This window comes from Moschus berezovskii, chromosome 20 (assembly GCF_049115385.1).
Source record: "Moschus berezovskii isolate FMDL1 chromosome 20, NW_MosBer_1.0, whole genome shotgun sequence".
Lineage (NCBI taxonomy): Eukaryota > Metazoa > Chordata > Mammalia > Artiodactyla > Moschidae > Moschus > Moschus berezovskii.
The window spans coordinates 34,468,116-34,484,630 of NC_142479.1; the positions used below are offsets into that span (position 1 = coordinate 34,468,116).

General features: G+C 51.9%; 1 protein-coding gene across 2 annotated transcripts in view; it reads left to right on the top strand.

The window, feature by feature from the left end:
* Positions 1-16,225, top strand: part of RPH3AL (rabphilin 3A like (without C2 domains)) — a 139,934-nt gene extending 123,709 nt beyond the window's left edge. The window contains exons 7-8 of one of the 2 annotated variants that reach the window (XM_088828752.1): positions 12,634-12,747; positions 16,074-16,225. In XM_088828752.1, the coding sequence (XP_088684878.1) occupies positions 12,634-12,747; positions 16,074-16,225 (266 nt within the window). Of the gene's footprint in view, positions 1-12,633; positions 12,748-13,399; positions 13,771-16,073 lie in introns of those variants that run through there. The other variant, XM_088828753.1, reaches the window with a different exon arrangement.
* Positions 16,226-16,515: the final 290 nt, after the last annotated feature.

The following is a 16,515-nucleotide window of genomic DNA, read 5'->3' on the forward strand; positions in this document are numbered from 1 at the left end:
GTATTTGTTCCAGTTGGATAGTTTTAAGAAAAATCAGAGTTTCCTTATCAATTCATTGGTTTGCTAGATTTTAAACAAATTTTTTTAGAATTCTAGACTGTGTTCTGTGTTTGCGGTCCAGTGAAAGCAAGCTTTGGGGTTGTTTGGGCTGAGTGGTCTGGTTCAGCTCAACCACAAATGTTCTGCCCGGGGCCACCCTTGCTGAACGACCCCTCAGCCAATCTTTCCGCCCTCTCACCGCCATCTCCTGCCCCCCTGGAGAAGCCAAGTCATGGGTGCTGTGTTGGCCTCAGCCAGTGCTCCTTGACTCACGGCCATTATCTCCTCTGATGCTCAGAACAGCCTATGGGGCAGTTATGGACGTGAAATTGACTCTGAGTGATGGATAAGGAGGGGGCCATCTGCCCAAGTCCCGGCCCACGCTCTGGCCACATGCACTGACTTTCCGCCCTTGGACTTGGCTCAAGGGTTTTGGGTTACTAAGAACAGAGACAACAGAGGACAGCTCAAGTCAGGGGTTGCTGGCAGGCTGCTGAGGAAGGTCTTCCAGAAGCAGGGGTGGACAGGAAGTCCTTTCCAGGCCTGTGGTGCTAGAGCTCAGAGCAGCAGCTGCCTCTGCTTCTCAGGGAACACTGAGATCAGCTCCATTCCCCAGCCTCTGCTCGCCCAGCAGTTGAATACAACTGCAAGTCTGCACACCCTTCAGTCTCAGCCACTGCTCCCACTGTCAGGACCCCGTGTCCACACTTGGGGAGGATGCGATTGGCCCAGCTCCCTTCTGCTCAGGCTGCCGTTTATGCATCTAGCCTGTATCCCGTCAGATGTTATAGATGGTATGGCCAGTGAAGCCCAATCTGAGGCTGTTTTCCCCACAAGCAGAGCTGGAACAGAGCAGGGGCAAATTTGTCTCTGTTGCTCAATTGCCATTGAACCAGAGTTGGGTGTTTTGTATCTTACAGGATAGTGAGCTCCTTGTCACTGGGAGCATTCAAACAGAGGCTGGATATTTAACTAGGGATACTATAGCTCAGACACTAGAAGCTTACTGTAGGCTTGTTACTATGTATCCAGAGTTATGCCCCCATGTTGGGACCAGGGCTGGGGGAATGGAGACACATTCTATGGCCCAAGATCAAGGCCGCCACTCAGCTTTGAACTTGAGACCTCTGTCTCGTTAACACAGAGCTGTAGCCGGCTGAGCTAATAAACAGTTTTGTGGCAGCCGTTTTTCCGTCAAACACATATGCTGTTTCCTGACTTCTTAACGCAGCATGCTATTTATACCAGTAGATCCATTCATTCTTAATGAGCCACGGTTGTGGATTGTAAAATGTTTTATTTTCAGACAGGATTGCTCACTGCCCAGAGCCAGTTGTTGCTATGCTGCCTTCCTTCTTTCTCTGTTCCTGAGAAATTAACATTTTGGAAGCTCCTTGGGGGCGCTTAGCTGCCCTCTCCATACCCCGCAATCATCCCCAGTGTTTCCATAGCAGATTCAGGACTTGCTGTTTCTGTCATATCAGCCTGGACATGGTGCATAGACTCCCTGCAGCCTTCAGAGCAGCTGGGAATGCGTATTGTCTGCAGGGGGGTGGGGGAGGCAGGCTGGCCGAGGCTCAGAGAAGCAGGCAGAGCAGAGCAGGAGGGCTTCTGTGCTTGGAGGCGCGGTGCCATCTGTCCTGGGAGGCTTGGACATTTGCTGGTATTGTAGGTTACAAACTGGTGGAACCGTGACTCCCCCTGACTCACTGCTTTAAATTCATTGACAACATTTTTTTTTAAAGAGAATTCTCATAAAAAGAATATAGAGTTCTGGCTTCTTTTTTGAAAATCAGAAGGTCTGGCCATACTGCCCCTTCCTGGATAAATTGGACAGGCTAAGTGGCAGTTTCCCCCTTCACGCAGACCCTGTGGCAGTTTCTGGTTTACCACAGTCTCCACCCCTCCCTATTGTCTCTCATGCTTTTTATTTTAAGATATTTGGGACTTATTTTGTGTTTTTTTTACTGCTGCACTGGGTCTTCATTGCTGCATGTGGGTTTTCTAATTAGAGAAAGCAGTACGTGGGCTTCTCATTGTGGTGGCTCCTCTTGCTGCAGAACACAGGCTCTAGGCATGCGGGCTCAGCAGTTGTGGCTTGCTGGTTCTAGGGCAGGCAGTTGGCGGGCTTCAGGAGTTGTGGCACACGGGCTTAGTGTTTACAGCTCTCAGGCTCTGGAGCACAGGCTCAGTAGTTACAGTGCATAGACTTAGTTGCTCCGCAGCATGTGGGAGCTTCCCGGACCAGGAATCGAACCTGTGTCCCCTGCATCGGCAGGCAGATTCTTATGCACTGTGCCACCAGGGAAGTCCATCTCTCATGCTCTGTGATCATCGCCCTTGCTAGGTTAATCCGAAGAAAGTGAAATAGTTCTTGTTTCTACATCCCTGTGAAAGTGAGCGAATAGAAGTTAGACCTGCTGCCAAAAAACGTGGGCACACATCTCCGTAGAGGTGGAGAGCTCTCATATCCAGCCCGCCCCACTCACTGCCCCTTCACCTCACCAGAGGAAGGCAGGAGCCTGACCAGGTCATATCTGTGGGTCCCTCCTTCTGATCAAACTCCGCAAATCCTGCCCACAGTGGTTCTGTACCTTCTGTAGAGGTGACCCACCACCGTCGCCCCCAGGGCCTCATCAGTAAGAACTTTAGAGGTCAGGCCTTGCAGAGCCCCTGTGGTTTTTGTGAGGGGAGGGGTGAGGTTGTTTGTTTTGTTTTCCCTGCTCAGTCATGTCCGACTCCTTTTCAACCCCATGGACTGTAGCCCACCAGGCTCCTCTGTCCATGGGATTTTCCAGGCAAGAGTACTGGAGTGGGGTGCCATTCCCTTTTCCAGGGGATCTTCCAGTCCCAGGGATCGTGTTGCTGTTTAATTTGGCTGCATCTCCTCTTAATTGTGGCACACGGGATCTCCAATCTTCCTTGCAATGTGAGAAATCTTCATTCCAGCACGTGGAATCTAGTTCCCCAACCAGGGATCCAAGCCGGGGCCCCTGCATTGGGAGCACAGAGTCTTAACCACTGGACCACCAGGGAAGTCCCGAGCTCCTGTGTCTTAATGGGGACCCCCTGGGTCAGAAAACTTTACTTTTTGGAAGTCCTTCCTCCCTGGGCCTTGGTTTCCCTGTGCGTAGGATGGAGTGAGGGGGGCTGGGCCAGAGAGTCTGTGCTCTTCCAGCTTTCCCTGTGTCACCGTCCTCAATCCAGGGGGATGAGACTCTGCCGAGATTTCTGGCAGGTGGTACAGCAGCTCTCAGACTATATATTGAAGCTGTCTCTACCAGAAAGACCAGCCCCATCTCAGCAATGGCCACACAGACTCTCACACACACACACATATGCATACACACACGTGCGTGCCCACACACAGTCCTGCTATGTGCGGCCCGTGAAATCCCATCACGCTCGCCCAGCACCCCCTGCCTCCCTGCCACCCCACCCCGCGCACCGCGCTCCTTTAAACAATCACCAAGTGCCTGTGAACTTCGCTCGCGGTCCTGTGCCCAGCGTGTCTCTCCTGCTGCATCATCACCTCCCCTGTCTTCTTCGTTTTACACCCTGCATGGGTTCTAGCGTCCTGGGAAGTTGGAAGTGCCTGGGATTTTTTTCATGTATGAAGATAATAAAAACCACCAGATATACATGGACAGATATGAGCTAGAAAGAGCTGTTCAGAGAGGACAGAAGAGAGAGACTGCCTTTGAATAGTCTGAGAAGGGCACTCTGTGTCCAGCCCGGCCCCATTGACCTAGGTCTTCATGGTGTGGGTCTGTGGTTTGGGTCCAGAAAATAAATTAAAAAGGCCTGGCTGGACAGTCCTGTGTGTGGCTCCCACTAGGTGTTTGGGGACAGGAATACCATCCATGCCATCGGGGGCAGGAGAAGCGGGGAGTGGTACTGAGTCTCCTGAGCCCACTGAGGACCTTGCTGGGGCAAACACGGACAGTCGGTGTTCTGGGTGGCCGCGGTTCCTCCAGGCTCAAATGAGGGCCTGGGCACCGCGGGCCTATGGGCAAAAGAAGCAGGTCTCAGGCCTCAGCTGCCGCGGACTGCAGCCCATGCTGGGTTTTGTGTATTCGTGTGATCAACACCCCAGTCCCCAAATACCTGTACAGGAGGTACTACTGTTGTCCCATTTCACAGAAGAGGAAACTAAGGCTTGGAGGGGTCAGATAACTTGACTTGTAACCTTGGCATGGGCAGAATAAGAAATCCCCACGGTGTTCAGGAAACTGTGCCCTTTTCCTAAATCTCAGGGAAACAGGCCCTAGCCTTATCTTGTGTGGCTGTGTTTTGAAAGATAAGCCTATGTGTTACTAATTTGTCTTGACCTTCAGAGTCCTTGGTGAAGCCAAACACTAGCTCGGTGCAGGGGCCACCCCCAGAACAGGAGCCCTGAACAGCTGGGAGCCACCGTCATTCCCACTGCTGCACCCCACCCCACAATCCCTATCTGAGCTGAACTGGGAAAGCAGGGCCCAGTCCCACCCCAGGCAGCCTGGCCCTAGCTAAGCAGATGTCCTCAGCAGCTGCTGCTGCTGTTGTATAGCCACTAAGTCGTGCCCGACTCTTTTGCGAATCCATGCACTGTAGTCCGCCAGGCTCCTCTGTCCATGGGATTCTCCAGGCAAGAATACTGGAGTGGGTTGCCATTTCTTTCTCCAGGGATCTTCCCAACCCAGAGATCGAACCCACGTGTCCTGCCTGGCAGGCAGATTCTTTACCGCTGAGCCACCTGGGAAGCCCTGAATGACCACAGAACTCTTGCCAAGTGCAGTACAGCGTTCCCCTCTCCAGCTGCTCACCTGTCTTGCCATGTGAACCTACAACTTAATTCTACTCACTCTGGTTTTCTTGGCTTTTGGCGACCTGGGTGAAGAGAATAAATCTGGGCCCGCCTGCCTCATCTGACTCCAATAAAGCCCTCGGAGATAACAGGGCTGGCTGTGCTCGGCTCCGCCACCCTCTCCCCGGACCTCCTGTCTGTCATGGGGTGAAGGCCCGCCCTGTGAATGGGGCTGGTTGATTTCTACTCACTAGTCCAGCCTCGGCAGCAGAGGCAGAGAGAGTCTGTCTGCCTAGTGATCTCCACACAGGAAAGAGGGGCTGGACTGCCCCTGCCTCAGTTGCCCCTGGGGTCCCACATGGAGTCTAGGCAAAGCTGATAGCCCTTCTCACACCCAGGATGAGATCAGATGCCATGGGCCTCGCAGGGGCTGAGAGTCTAGGATGAGGGAAGCTGAGGGATGCACCCTGAGGCCAGGCTCAGAGGGGCTGCGCCCGACAGAGACCCAGAGACAGGTGGACAGAGAAGTGGAGTAACGGGAGAGTAAGGGATACCAACCAAAATGGGCAGAGGGACCAAGAGACCAATGCAGGGAGACTTAGAACAGCGGGGACACAAAGACCCACAGGAGAGGCAAAGGCAGAGAGAGATTCTTTTTAAACCATCAGCAAGAGGGGCACAAAGAGATGAAGTCAGAGAGACACAGAGACGTGAAGAAGGACAGAGAGAGCACTGATGTCATGCAGTGGAGGAGGCACATTTTATATCCCAGCAGAGGAGCCAGCAGGAGCTACGCACCCATAAATCAGCAGCAATAACCTGCCAGAGGGAAATACTGCAGAGCACACCCAAACCAGACCAGCCCCTCATCCCCTAAGTGCCTGAGTCTGGAACCTTCCTCTTGAGCCTGTCCTGGCCCTGAACAAGCCCACCACCTGGCCTTTGCCTTTCCTGTCCTCTGTCAGGGATGCCTGGCACACCCCAGTCCCAGCATCTCTACCTGCCAAAATCATGCTCATCTTTAAATTCTACCTCTTCCAGGAAGCTCTCCCTGACTTCTTTCCCTGACCACTCTCCACCCCCGCTACAGAGTAGTGGTATTGTGTTCTCTCTGTCAGAATCTGTTCTTATCTTCCATCTGTCCATTTCCCTCTTCTCTCTGGAGCGCCTCCAGCCAGGACAGGCCCACAGGATGTCAATGCTGGTGACCACATCTCTATCGATCGGAGGATTCTTCTTCATTATCCGGTGCCTCCTGTCTCTCTGCAAGCCCCAAGGAGGGAGTTAATTAAAATCAATGACAATGAATAAACAAGCAGGAGAAACCCTCCACTCCCCACTCTCAATTCCTGGCCTGGTCTGGGCCATCCCTGCTGAGGTCCCGTGGGCAGCCTAGGAGGGGAACCAAGGAAGGACGTCCCACAGCCTCACCCTCCCGCTGTGGTGGTCCTGCGACTATCCCCACCTCAGAGGGGAGGAAATGAGGCCCAGGGTGATCAGGCAGCTGGCAAGGGAGGGTCATCTGGATCTCCAGACTCCAGGCCAGGATGGAGGTAGGGAGGCGGACTCCGAGGCTCTGTGATTCCACTCAGCCCATCCTTAGGGGGACAGGCCCCCTGGGCTTGAGGCTATTTTTCTTTCTTCCTTTCAGATCCCTACTTTCTAGCCTGGGGGAAGTTTCCGAAGCAAAGGGAGAACCTATACTTGGGTCTTGGGTTTGAAAGAAGAGAAGGTTTTGCGTGAACAGTGCGCTCCCCTCCCCAGAGCCCACTCATCCCGTGTCCATGGCAACCAGACTCCGACAGCCCCCCTCCATTAGTCCATCCCTGGCTCTGGCTGAGGCCACTATTGCAGGTTGCCTGGCTTGTCCCACCCAAGTGTCCTTCAGGGAGGGGAGGCACCTGCTTGGTTGAACACCCAGCCCCAGCTGGCTGGCCACCACCTTGCTGACCACCAGCCATCCTGCCGTCTCCATGAGGTGCCATGTCCTCTCCTGGGGAGGATTTTTCAGAAAATAGTCAACAAGTATTTACTGAGTGCCCACTTGGCCCAGGGCCCAGCACTGGGGGCTGAGGGAAGGAGGCAGACGTCGATTAAGATGTGGCCCTGCCCTGAAGGGGTTTCTGGTCGAACTGGGCAAGTCAAGGCAGGCATCTGTAGGAAAAACAGTGCAAGGTCAGAGGGTGTGTGAGAGGGACCAGCAGGTGTAGGGAGAGCAGGGTTGGGGGGCTGTTTTCCATCCTTGGGCTGGAGAAACTTTCCAACACAGGCACGATTTGGGTCGGTTCCTAGAGGATGAATTGGCATCTCATTTTGAAAAATATTTATAGGCTCATATAGTTTTTTTTAATATTTATTTATTGATTTGGCTGTGCTGAGTCTTAATTGCAGGACTGGAATCGTTAGTTGCAGCATATGGGATCTTGGAGCAAATGCCGGGAGATGGTGAAGGTCAGGGAAGCCTGGCGTACTGCTGTCCATGGGGTCGCAGAGAGTCGGGCATGACTGAGCGACTGAACAACAGCAATGTATTTATTTATTTGGCTGCCCCAGGTCTTAGTTGCGGCTTGCCGACTTTTGGTTGTGGCGTATGAGATCTAGTTTCCTGACCAGGGGTTGAACCCAGACCCCCTGAGCTGGGAGCAAGGCGTCTTAACCCCTGGACCACCAGGGAAGTCCCTCAAATAGTGTTTTAAACTTGGAGTACGTTACGTCCTACTCGATCTTATTTTACTGTTATTGCTATTGTCTCCATTGTACAGATGAGAAGATTGAGGTTCAGAGAGATTACAGATAGTCCTGGGTTCCAATCCAGATCAGCCTCCAGGCAGACTCTGAAGGTACCAATGCCTTCAATGTCTCATGAAGCACAACTTGGAAATCTGAGTTTCCCTAGAAAAGGAGAGTCCACCTCCGTGAGGTTGGCCTGGGCATCAAACATGCTGAGTCCAGAGGCTATCCCCATGCCAGATGGTGTGAGCCATGAGTTCAGGATGCCCCCCCAAATAAAATAGTTCATTTATCAAAAATCTGCCATGTGCCAGACACTGCCTGTGTTATTTCTGCTGATGCTCACAACAACCCAGGGGAGGATCCATCATTGCCCCCTTTCATAGGTGAGCTTGCCAAGCACAGAGAGGTGAGGGAACTGGCCCAAAGTCACACAGCTGGCAAGTGGCAGAGCCAGGACACTGTCTGTCTGACTCAGAGCCAGTGCCTCTTCACCACCCCCATACCTCCCTTCTGCTGCCGCCAAACAGAGCCCCAGACGTGGGAGGCATCTTGGTGGGATTTCGGGCTGCAAGGCTGGCGCCACTTGCGGGTGGCACAGCCATCACCTGTCCCTGTGGGGACATCTTTTCGACTCTTCTCTGCAGCTGCGCCAGCCTGGTGGGCTGGGTAAGGCTAATTGGGGATGTCTCTGCATTCCCCGGGGCCTTATCTTTCCTTTACAATAAAAGTTGGGGTATTTTTTTGTTGTTTTTAGTGTGCAAAATTTTCCACCATCTGCTTTGCCTTGGCAGAATGTTTGCTGAAAATATCTCTTCCTCTCTAATTCCCATAATTTCTGGGGGCTTTGGGAGCCTCCAAGCAGAGCAGCAGCAACTCATAAGGGCCTCCCAAGCTCACAGGCTGCTGGCTGTCCTTGTGCCAGGCAGGCGGATGTCGTGTGGCCCAGAAATCACATCCCCTCGCCTCTCAGCCAGAGAGGGGCACTGGGATCTCTCCACTGATGGAACAAAGCTGACCTGAAGTTGAATCCTAGGATTCAAGACCCAGAGTGTCTAGGCTATCTAGGTTTGCCTGTTTTTGTGTGTGGTGCCCTAAGAGGTGCCCCCAGGGTCACAAAGAGAGAGGGTGGCAGATCAGAACCAGGAAACAGGTTCCCTAAATCCTAGTGCAGGGCTGTGAGGTCACGTAGGCAGCATCCTGCGTGTCCCCTGGACCATTGCAGGCAAGGTTTCTCCACAAGCCAGCAGCTGCCACACATGTTCTTTGCAGCAGTTGGAAAAGACTTTCCAAAAGGGAAGACTTCCCCCCACCTTCATGTACCAAAACTCTTGAGTTTCCATGGTGACAATCAAATTGCAAATCCATCCAGGAGGAAAAAAAAATACCCAGAGAAATGAGCGTGGCTGGTGCTGGTGTTGTCCGCTGCTGAGGATGAGAGCCAGGCAGAGTGGGGCAGCCCTGCTGGGGCATGACGGGAAAATCTCAGGGATGACAGGTCCCCAAGCAAGTGGTCCAGGGGCCCAGGCCCCTGCAGCAGGGGGCCTCCTCCCTGCTCCTCCCTGCCTCCTGGCAGAGTTCCAGTGAATCCACTTGGGGACACCTCCTTCTTGGGGAAGCTATCAAGACAGTCTTCTCCCTGGTGTTTTCCCATTTTCAACCTGAAAAATCAAGCGTGGGCAGAATATAAGCACTTGTCACCAACCAGGCCATCCTAGACTCAGCCTTTGGGGAATGAGAGGTGAAAAATCAGCCTTCAGACACACAGAGTGTTTTGAAGATGGAGGAGCAAGGGCCAAAAGATTTATGAGCCTAAAAGCTTTGTTAATAGACCTGGAAGATTTACGATCGCAGCTGCCGTGTAGAGAGAAAGGTGGCAACAGCAATCGAACGGCAAATTAACCAAGGTTTGGGTTTTACAGCGACATTTAGAGGAGGAGAAGGAAGAAAAACTTCTTCCTTTGCTGCTGGAGAATTGGGGTAAACAGCATTTGCGTTGGGCAGTGTCCAGGGATGTTCTCCACATTGTCTCTTCAGCATCTTTCTTTCCCAATGACAGTAAGTGCCAAGGCCAGGTGTCAACACTGCCAACTTCCTTGGGCTATTCCTTTCAAATGAGGTTTATTAGAGTGGATTAGAAACAGGATTGGGTTTGCATCACAGAGACCTCTAAGCTGAGGCTTGGCCCCCTGCTTGAAATCCCAGACACAATGAACAACAATGCTTGAGCCAAGGGAGATGCACTCAAAAGGAATGAGGCCTCGGCTGGCTGCTTCTCTGCTCTGCAACACCTTTGTGAGCTTAGTTGTCATCTAGGGCTGTTCCCCCGCTTCCACGGCTATGGCCCTTGGGGTTCTATAAAAGGAGACAAAGAACAAGCCCACTGACTGTCACTTGGGGAGGTTTATTTTTTCTATACCTTGCACGGCATAGGCACCATATGGGAACCAGGCAACATGGTGCCCGAGCCCCACCTCCAGGGTTGGGGCTTTGGACAAGACGTACCCCTCCCAGCAAAACACGCTCTTGCAACATAGCTCAGCAGTATTCTTGCAACTTAAGGCCACCCTTAACCCAACACTGTGACCAGGTACCACAGATGACAGGACAGGGAGCAGAGTGAAGGAATGGGGTGAATGGGCTGGCCCCCCGTAACCCGGGGTCTTGGGATGTCCTTTCCCATCATCTCTTTCACGCTTTTGGTATGTCATGCCCTGCAGCACCTGCTCGTTAGCACCAAGGGATCCAGGCAGTATTTCGATACCATGAAGCGCCATGTCATGTCCCGCTATCCCCTGCTGCCCCAGCCTCATATTTCCCACCCCACCCTAGAATTACAAAGATCCAGCATATCCAGCATGGGGCAGAAAGAACATTCCAAGTCAGGAAGAAGGAATACATTGCCTTTAAGCATCTCTACCAGAGAGATGAGAAAACCAATGTGGAGATCAGTCACTGTGTTCTCCTCAGGGACTTCCTGCTGCCTAACAGGCTGCTGGACGCCCTCCTGCTGGGGGGCGGGGGCGGAATATTCCAGATCCCTTTGCATCTGCCCCAAAGGAGAGCTGCTTGCTCACTCCTGCCCCCTCACACTCCCTTTGTCCAGGGACCCACAGGGTTGGCGGTTAGTCAGTCAGTGCGTGAGTCAAAAAATACGTAAATGCTTATAAAATGAATGCCCATAAAATCAGATCTCAGTGGATTCTTGATCAAAGAAACCCAGTCTGGGACCTAAAAAGCAATTGCAAAATAAGTCAGGCCTTTACTTACATTTCTCAAATACAATGAATGGGGCGGGCGTGTGGATCCCAACCCCTCCAGTCTCCATCTCCTTTTGATTCTAGATCCGGAAGGCCCAAAAAGCCAAAGCAGAACTCTGCCTTGAGGGTGAGGAGAGAAAGAAACACAGCAGAAAGAGCAAAATCTTTAAGCAGACAGAGGAAGGCAAAGCTGGAAACAAACCGTTAGCATCCCTCTTGCCCCACCCCAGGATCAGGTCTGTGGGAGAAGCACGCTAGGCTCAGTCATGATGTGATTTGGCCCATGCCTTCAGGAACCTCCAAGTCTGCTGGGGGAAAACACACACACAACACTTAAAGCAGAAAGTTTGGTTGCTGCGGGTGTAGCAGAATACAAGCGTGTTCAGCCAACCAGATGGAGACCATAGAGGGCTTCCTGGAGGAGGTGGTACCCAACTACGCCAGGAGGAGAAGGGTGGGCAGGGAATTCTGGGGGGAGGAAAGCCAGTCCCTGCAGGAGGTGCTGACAGTTTGGTAGGAGCTCCAGGTGGCCTCGGGCCAGAGGAGCCTCAGGCAGGAGAGCTGGTTGTGCAGTTGTGGGGGATGAGGCTGAAGAAGTAGAGGAGGGTGGGAGTTTGGGCTCTTGCTTTGCTGTGTCTTTAAATTGAAAATGTCAGTCGCTCAGTCGTGTCTGACTCTTTGCAACCCCATGGACTGTAGTCCGCCAGGCTCCTCTGTCCATGGGATTCTCCAGGCAAGAATACTGGAGTGGGTGGCATTCCCTTCTCCAGGGGATCTTCCTGACCCAGGGATTGAACTGGGGTCTCCTGCATTACAGGTAGATTCTTTACTGTTGGAGCCACTTAAGCTCAGCTTCAGTTTAAAGAAATGGAATCTGGGAATCACAGGCAATGCACTATAGATGCAGTTTAGACATGAAAGACCATGTGGGCTGATCTCAAAGAAGCACCCAAGCCTTACATCAAAAGATTGGCAAATGGATGTACATTTCTATGCTTAAAATGAAAATAGAATGTTTAATGTATGATTAGATCCTGTATTATGACTCCCACTGTTGACTAACCAGCCAAATATGGTCCCATTTAGTCCAGAAAAGAGGGTTTCTACCACAGTGGGTGTTCACCGTGGGAGCTCCCCCTCCCCTCCCCTCTCCCGGGATTCCAGCCCCACCAGCCTGGCTCCCTTCTGCGTTCACAAGACCCCACTGGGAGTTGCTGGATGAGCTGGGATGAGAGCCCAGACCTGCTGGCTCAGAGTTCAGTTCTCCCAGTGGAATCAGAGTGGTTATAAACACAGTCTGTGGAGCCAGCCCACCAGTGTAAGCCTCCCATTGTGGTCAAGGGTCTCAGTTTCCTTGCCTGGGAAATAGGGACAATGCTATTTCCTATCTTGCAGAGTTGTTCTGAAACTTCTGCTAGTTAACGAATGTCAGGGGCCTGGAGCCCTCTGTCAGGTCAGCGAGGACTGGAATTATTCCTGCAGGGCATCAACTGGATGCCTTTAAGCATTGCCAAGTGCATGCTTCAGAGTAGTTGGGCCTGCACCAAAGAGGATAATCGGCTCCTCGCAGCGAGAGGCTTCTGATCCAGCCCCAGGGAGGGGGTGACATGTGGAGATGGGCTGCCCCGGCACTCACCTCTCTGCCTGGCAGAAAGGAGTCCCCTGCCATCCCCATCCTCCAAACACCAGTCCTGGCAGAGGTCCCATGCTATCTTGTCTTGGCAGGAGGAGGAGGCCTGCCTTGGTCCCCTCTGTCGGACACACCTGCTGGCAGTGGCCAGTAGGGGGTGACCTCCTGTGCTGGTGACTCTTTTCCAGTGGTTTCCAGCGACAGTGACAGCGACTCTGATCTCAGCTCCTCCAGCCTGGATGACAGACTCCCGTCCGCTGGGGTCAGGGACCCGAAAGGCAACAAACCCTGGGGCGAGTCAGGTGAGTGACTGACTTAGCTGACAGGAAGTGCAGGAAGCAGCACTGTTTGCTCCCCAAGCCCCGAGGGCAGTGGCTCTCTTCCTCCTGTGGCCTCTGCTTCCCAGCAGCTCCTCGGTGGGGGTTGGTGGATCAGTTCTAGATCCAGGAGGCAAAGTGGGTCTTTGGCTGGGACAACTGGGAGCTACAGGGTTGGCACCACTCAAGAACAGATGGAAAAGGGAGTTCCTGGTGACCTAGTGGTTAGGATTCTGGGCTTTCACTGTGGTGGGTTCAATCCCTGGTCGGGGAACTGAGATCCCGTAAGCTGCACAGAGCAGCCAAAAATAAAAACCCACCACGAACAGATGGAAGGGAGGCTCAGGTGTACATGCAGAGAAGGCCTGGGGGCACATTTTGCTTTCCACACATGAAGGGCCTTCCCAGGAATAGGACCAGCTTCATTCACAGTTACTCCAGAGGTTCAGTTCAGTTCAGTTCAGTCGCTCAGTCGTGTCCGACTCTCTGCGACCCCATGAATCACAGCATGCCAGGCCTCCCTGTCCATCACCAACTCCCGGAGTTCACTCAAACTCATGTCCATAGAGTCGGTGATGCCATCCAGCCATCTCATTCTCGGTCATCCCCTTCTCCTCCCGCCCCCAACCTTTCCCAGCATCAGAGTCTTTTCCAGTGAGTCAACTCGTCGCATGAGGTGGCCACAGTATTGGAGTTTCAGCTTCAGCATCAGTCCTTCCAATGAACACCCAGGATCGATCTCCCTTAGAATGGACTGGTTGGATCTCCTTGCGGTACAAGGGACTCTCAAGTCTTCTCCAACACCACAGTTCAAAAGCATCAATTCTTCGGCGATCAGCTTTCTTCACAGTCCAACTCTCACATCCATACATGACCACAGGAAAAACCATAGCCTTGACTAGACGGACCTTTGTTCTCAAAGTAATGTCTCTGCTTTTTAATATATTATCAAGGTTGGTCATAACTTTCCTTCCAAGGAGTAAGCGTCTTTTAATTTCATGGCTGCAATCAGCATCTGCAGTGATTTTGGAGCCCAAAAAAATAAAGTCTGACACTGTTTCCACTGTTTTCCCATCTATTTCCCATGAAGTGATGGGACCAGATGCCATGATCTTTGTTTTCTGAATGTTGAGCGTCAAGCCAACCTTTTCACTCTCCTCTTTCACTTTCATCAAGAGGCTTTTGAGTTCCTCTTCACTTTCTGCCATAAGGGTGGTGTCATCTTCATATCTGAGATTATTGATATTTCTCCCAGCAATCTTGATTCCAGCTTGTGCTTCTTCCAGCCCAGCGTTCCTCATGATGTACTCTGCATATAAGTTAAATAAGCAAGGTGACAATATACAGCCTTAACGCACTCCTTTTCCTATTTGGAACCAGTCGGTTGTTCCATGTACAGTTCTGACTGTTGCTTCCTGACCTGCATACAGGTTTCTCAAGAGGCAGGTCAGGTGGTCTGGTATTCCCATCTCTTTCAGAATTTTCCACAGTTTATTGTGATCCACACAAAGGTTTTGGCATAGTCAATGAAGCAGAAATAGATGTTTTTCTGGAACTCTCTTGCTTTCTCCATCATCCAGCGGATGTTGGCGATTTGATCTCTGGTGCCTCTGCCTTTTCTAAAACCTGCTTGAACATCTGGGAGTTCATGGTTCACGTATTGCTGAAGCCTGGCTTGGAGAATTTTGAGCATGACTTTACTAACGTGTGAGATGAGTGCAATTGTGCGGTAGTTTGAGCATTCTTTGGCATTCCCTTTCTTTGGGATTGGAATGAAGACTGACCTTTTCCAGTCCTGTGGCCACTGCTGAGTTCTCCAGATTTGCTGGCATATTGAGTGCAGCACTTTCACAGCATCATCTTTCAGGATGTGAAATAGCTCCACTGGAATTCCATCACCACCACTAGCTTTGTTTGTAGTGATGCTCTCTAAGGCCCACTTGACTTCACATTCCAAGATGTCTGGCTCAAGGTCAGTGATCACGTTATCGTGACTATCTTGGTCATGAAGATCTTTTTTGTACAGTTCTTCTGTGTATTCTTGCCACCTCTTCTTAATATTTTCTGCTTCTGTTAGGTCCCTACCATTTCTGTCCTTTATCGAGCCCATCTTTGCATGAAATGTTCCCTTGGAATCTCTAATTTTCTTGAAGAGATCTCTTGTTTTTCCTGTTCTGTTGTTTTCCTCTATTTCTTTGCATTGATCACTGAGGAAGGTTTTCTTATCTCTCCTTGCTATTCTTTGGAACTCTGCATTCAGATGCTTATATCTTTCCTTTTCTCCTTTGCTTTTTGCTTCTCTTCTTGACCGGAATATTTACAAGATGTTTCTGGAGGCTAATTTTTAGTACGTAAGAAGAAAGCTTTTCAGTAACTGCACCAAGCTGAAAAAAGAAACGGAAAGCTGGATGATCTCCTGCCAGAACTGATATGGAAGTCATTCCTGCAGGTGGCCATCTGCACTCGATAAGAGATGCCAAATGCCTGGCACACGTACCTTTATTTCTGCTCCTGTGCCCATGGCAGACATTACTAGTTGATCATGATCCTCTCTCCCAAAGAGCCTGACATGGGCCTTAGAATCCTTCTCCATGCAGTTTTCCAAGTGATCAGTGTCAGTAGGCAGGACTGATGCATGGGGTTTAAACTGTCCCTGGACCAGATGACCTTCTAGTCCCCTTTAAGCTGAAGATTCTCTCTTAGGAAAGTGTGGAGCAAACTCACCTGCCAGCCTTGGTTTCCAGGGCAGGCTGTATACTTCTGTCCCTCTCCACACCACCATAGCCTTCACCCTTTCTCTTCATACCAACTCTCAGCTGTGACCAAGCGGGTCCAGGAGACAGAAAGGCAGAGTGGAGTCTTGCAGACCCCATCTCTGCTCTCTCAGCAGGCGGGGACTAACAACTGTGTCTGAATGAGGGTTCCTTAGTTACTAAAGGCAGCAGTGACTGCCCCTCTTGTTGTGTTAACAGATATACACACACTTCCCCCACTACATGCTCCTTCTCCGAGGGCACTGTCCATTTTCATGTGGGTAACTACTTGTGACCCAACAGCCCATTCGGTAGTCTTTGTAAGACTGTGGGCCAAAGGGTGGGGGTCCCACTAGACCATGGCAACCATGTGAATAGGGGAGAAGGGGGTGGCCATTCTCAGGGGGAGGGGCTCTGGCAGACAGTCCCATAGATACAGGTCACAATTCCAAATGAGGAGACTTTCGAACAGCTCCCTTGTCCAGGCTGAGTTCCTTCCTGTCTTAGTTCAAGGCCCAAAGGGCCCAACCCGGAGCCAATCACGGGGTCTTCTTGCAGGTGGCAGTGTGGAGTCACTGAAGATGGGGCCCACCCGCCCAGCCAGCTGCCTCTCGGGGAGCCAGAGCAGCCTGGCCAGTGAGACTGGGACAGGCTCTGCCGACCCACAGGGGGGCCCCCGCACCCTGGCCGGACCCAAAGGGCCCCGGTGAGTACCAATTCGCCCCCCAACCCGCCCACCTCCTCTCTGCCTGCCCCCCTCCCCGTGGCCTGCCTCACCCTCATCTGTGCTCCAACACTGGAGAGCTCTCGGGGATGTTTTCAGTTCTCCCCGTTCACTGAGCGCTGTGCCAGGTGCTGGGGGAACCCAGGCAAGCCAGACCCATCCCCGCCCACAGTGAACAAAGGGAGGGACCCAAACCTCAAGGCTGACCTCTACCTGTTCTCAGTAACAGCGGTTGTTAGCATCCTCAGTTTTATAAAATGTAATCTTTCCAAGTAT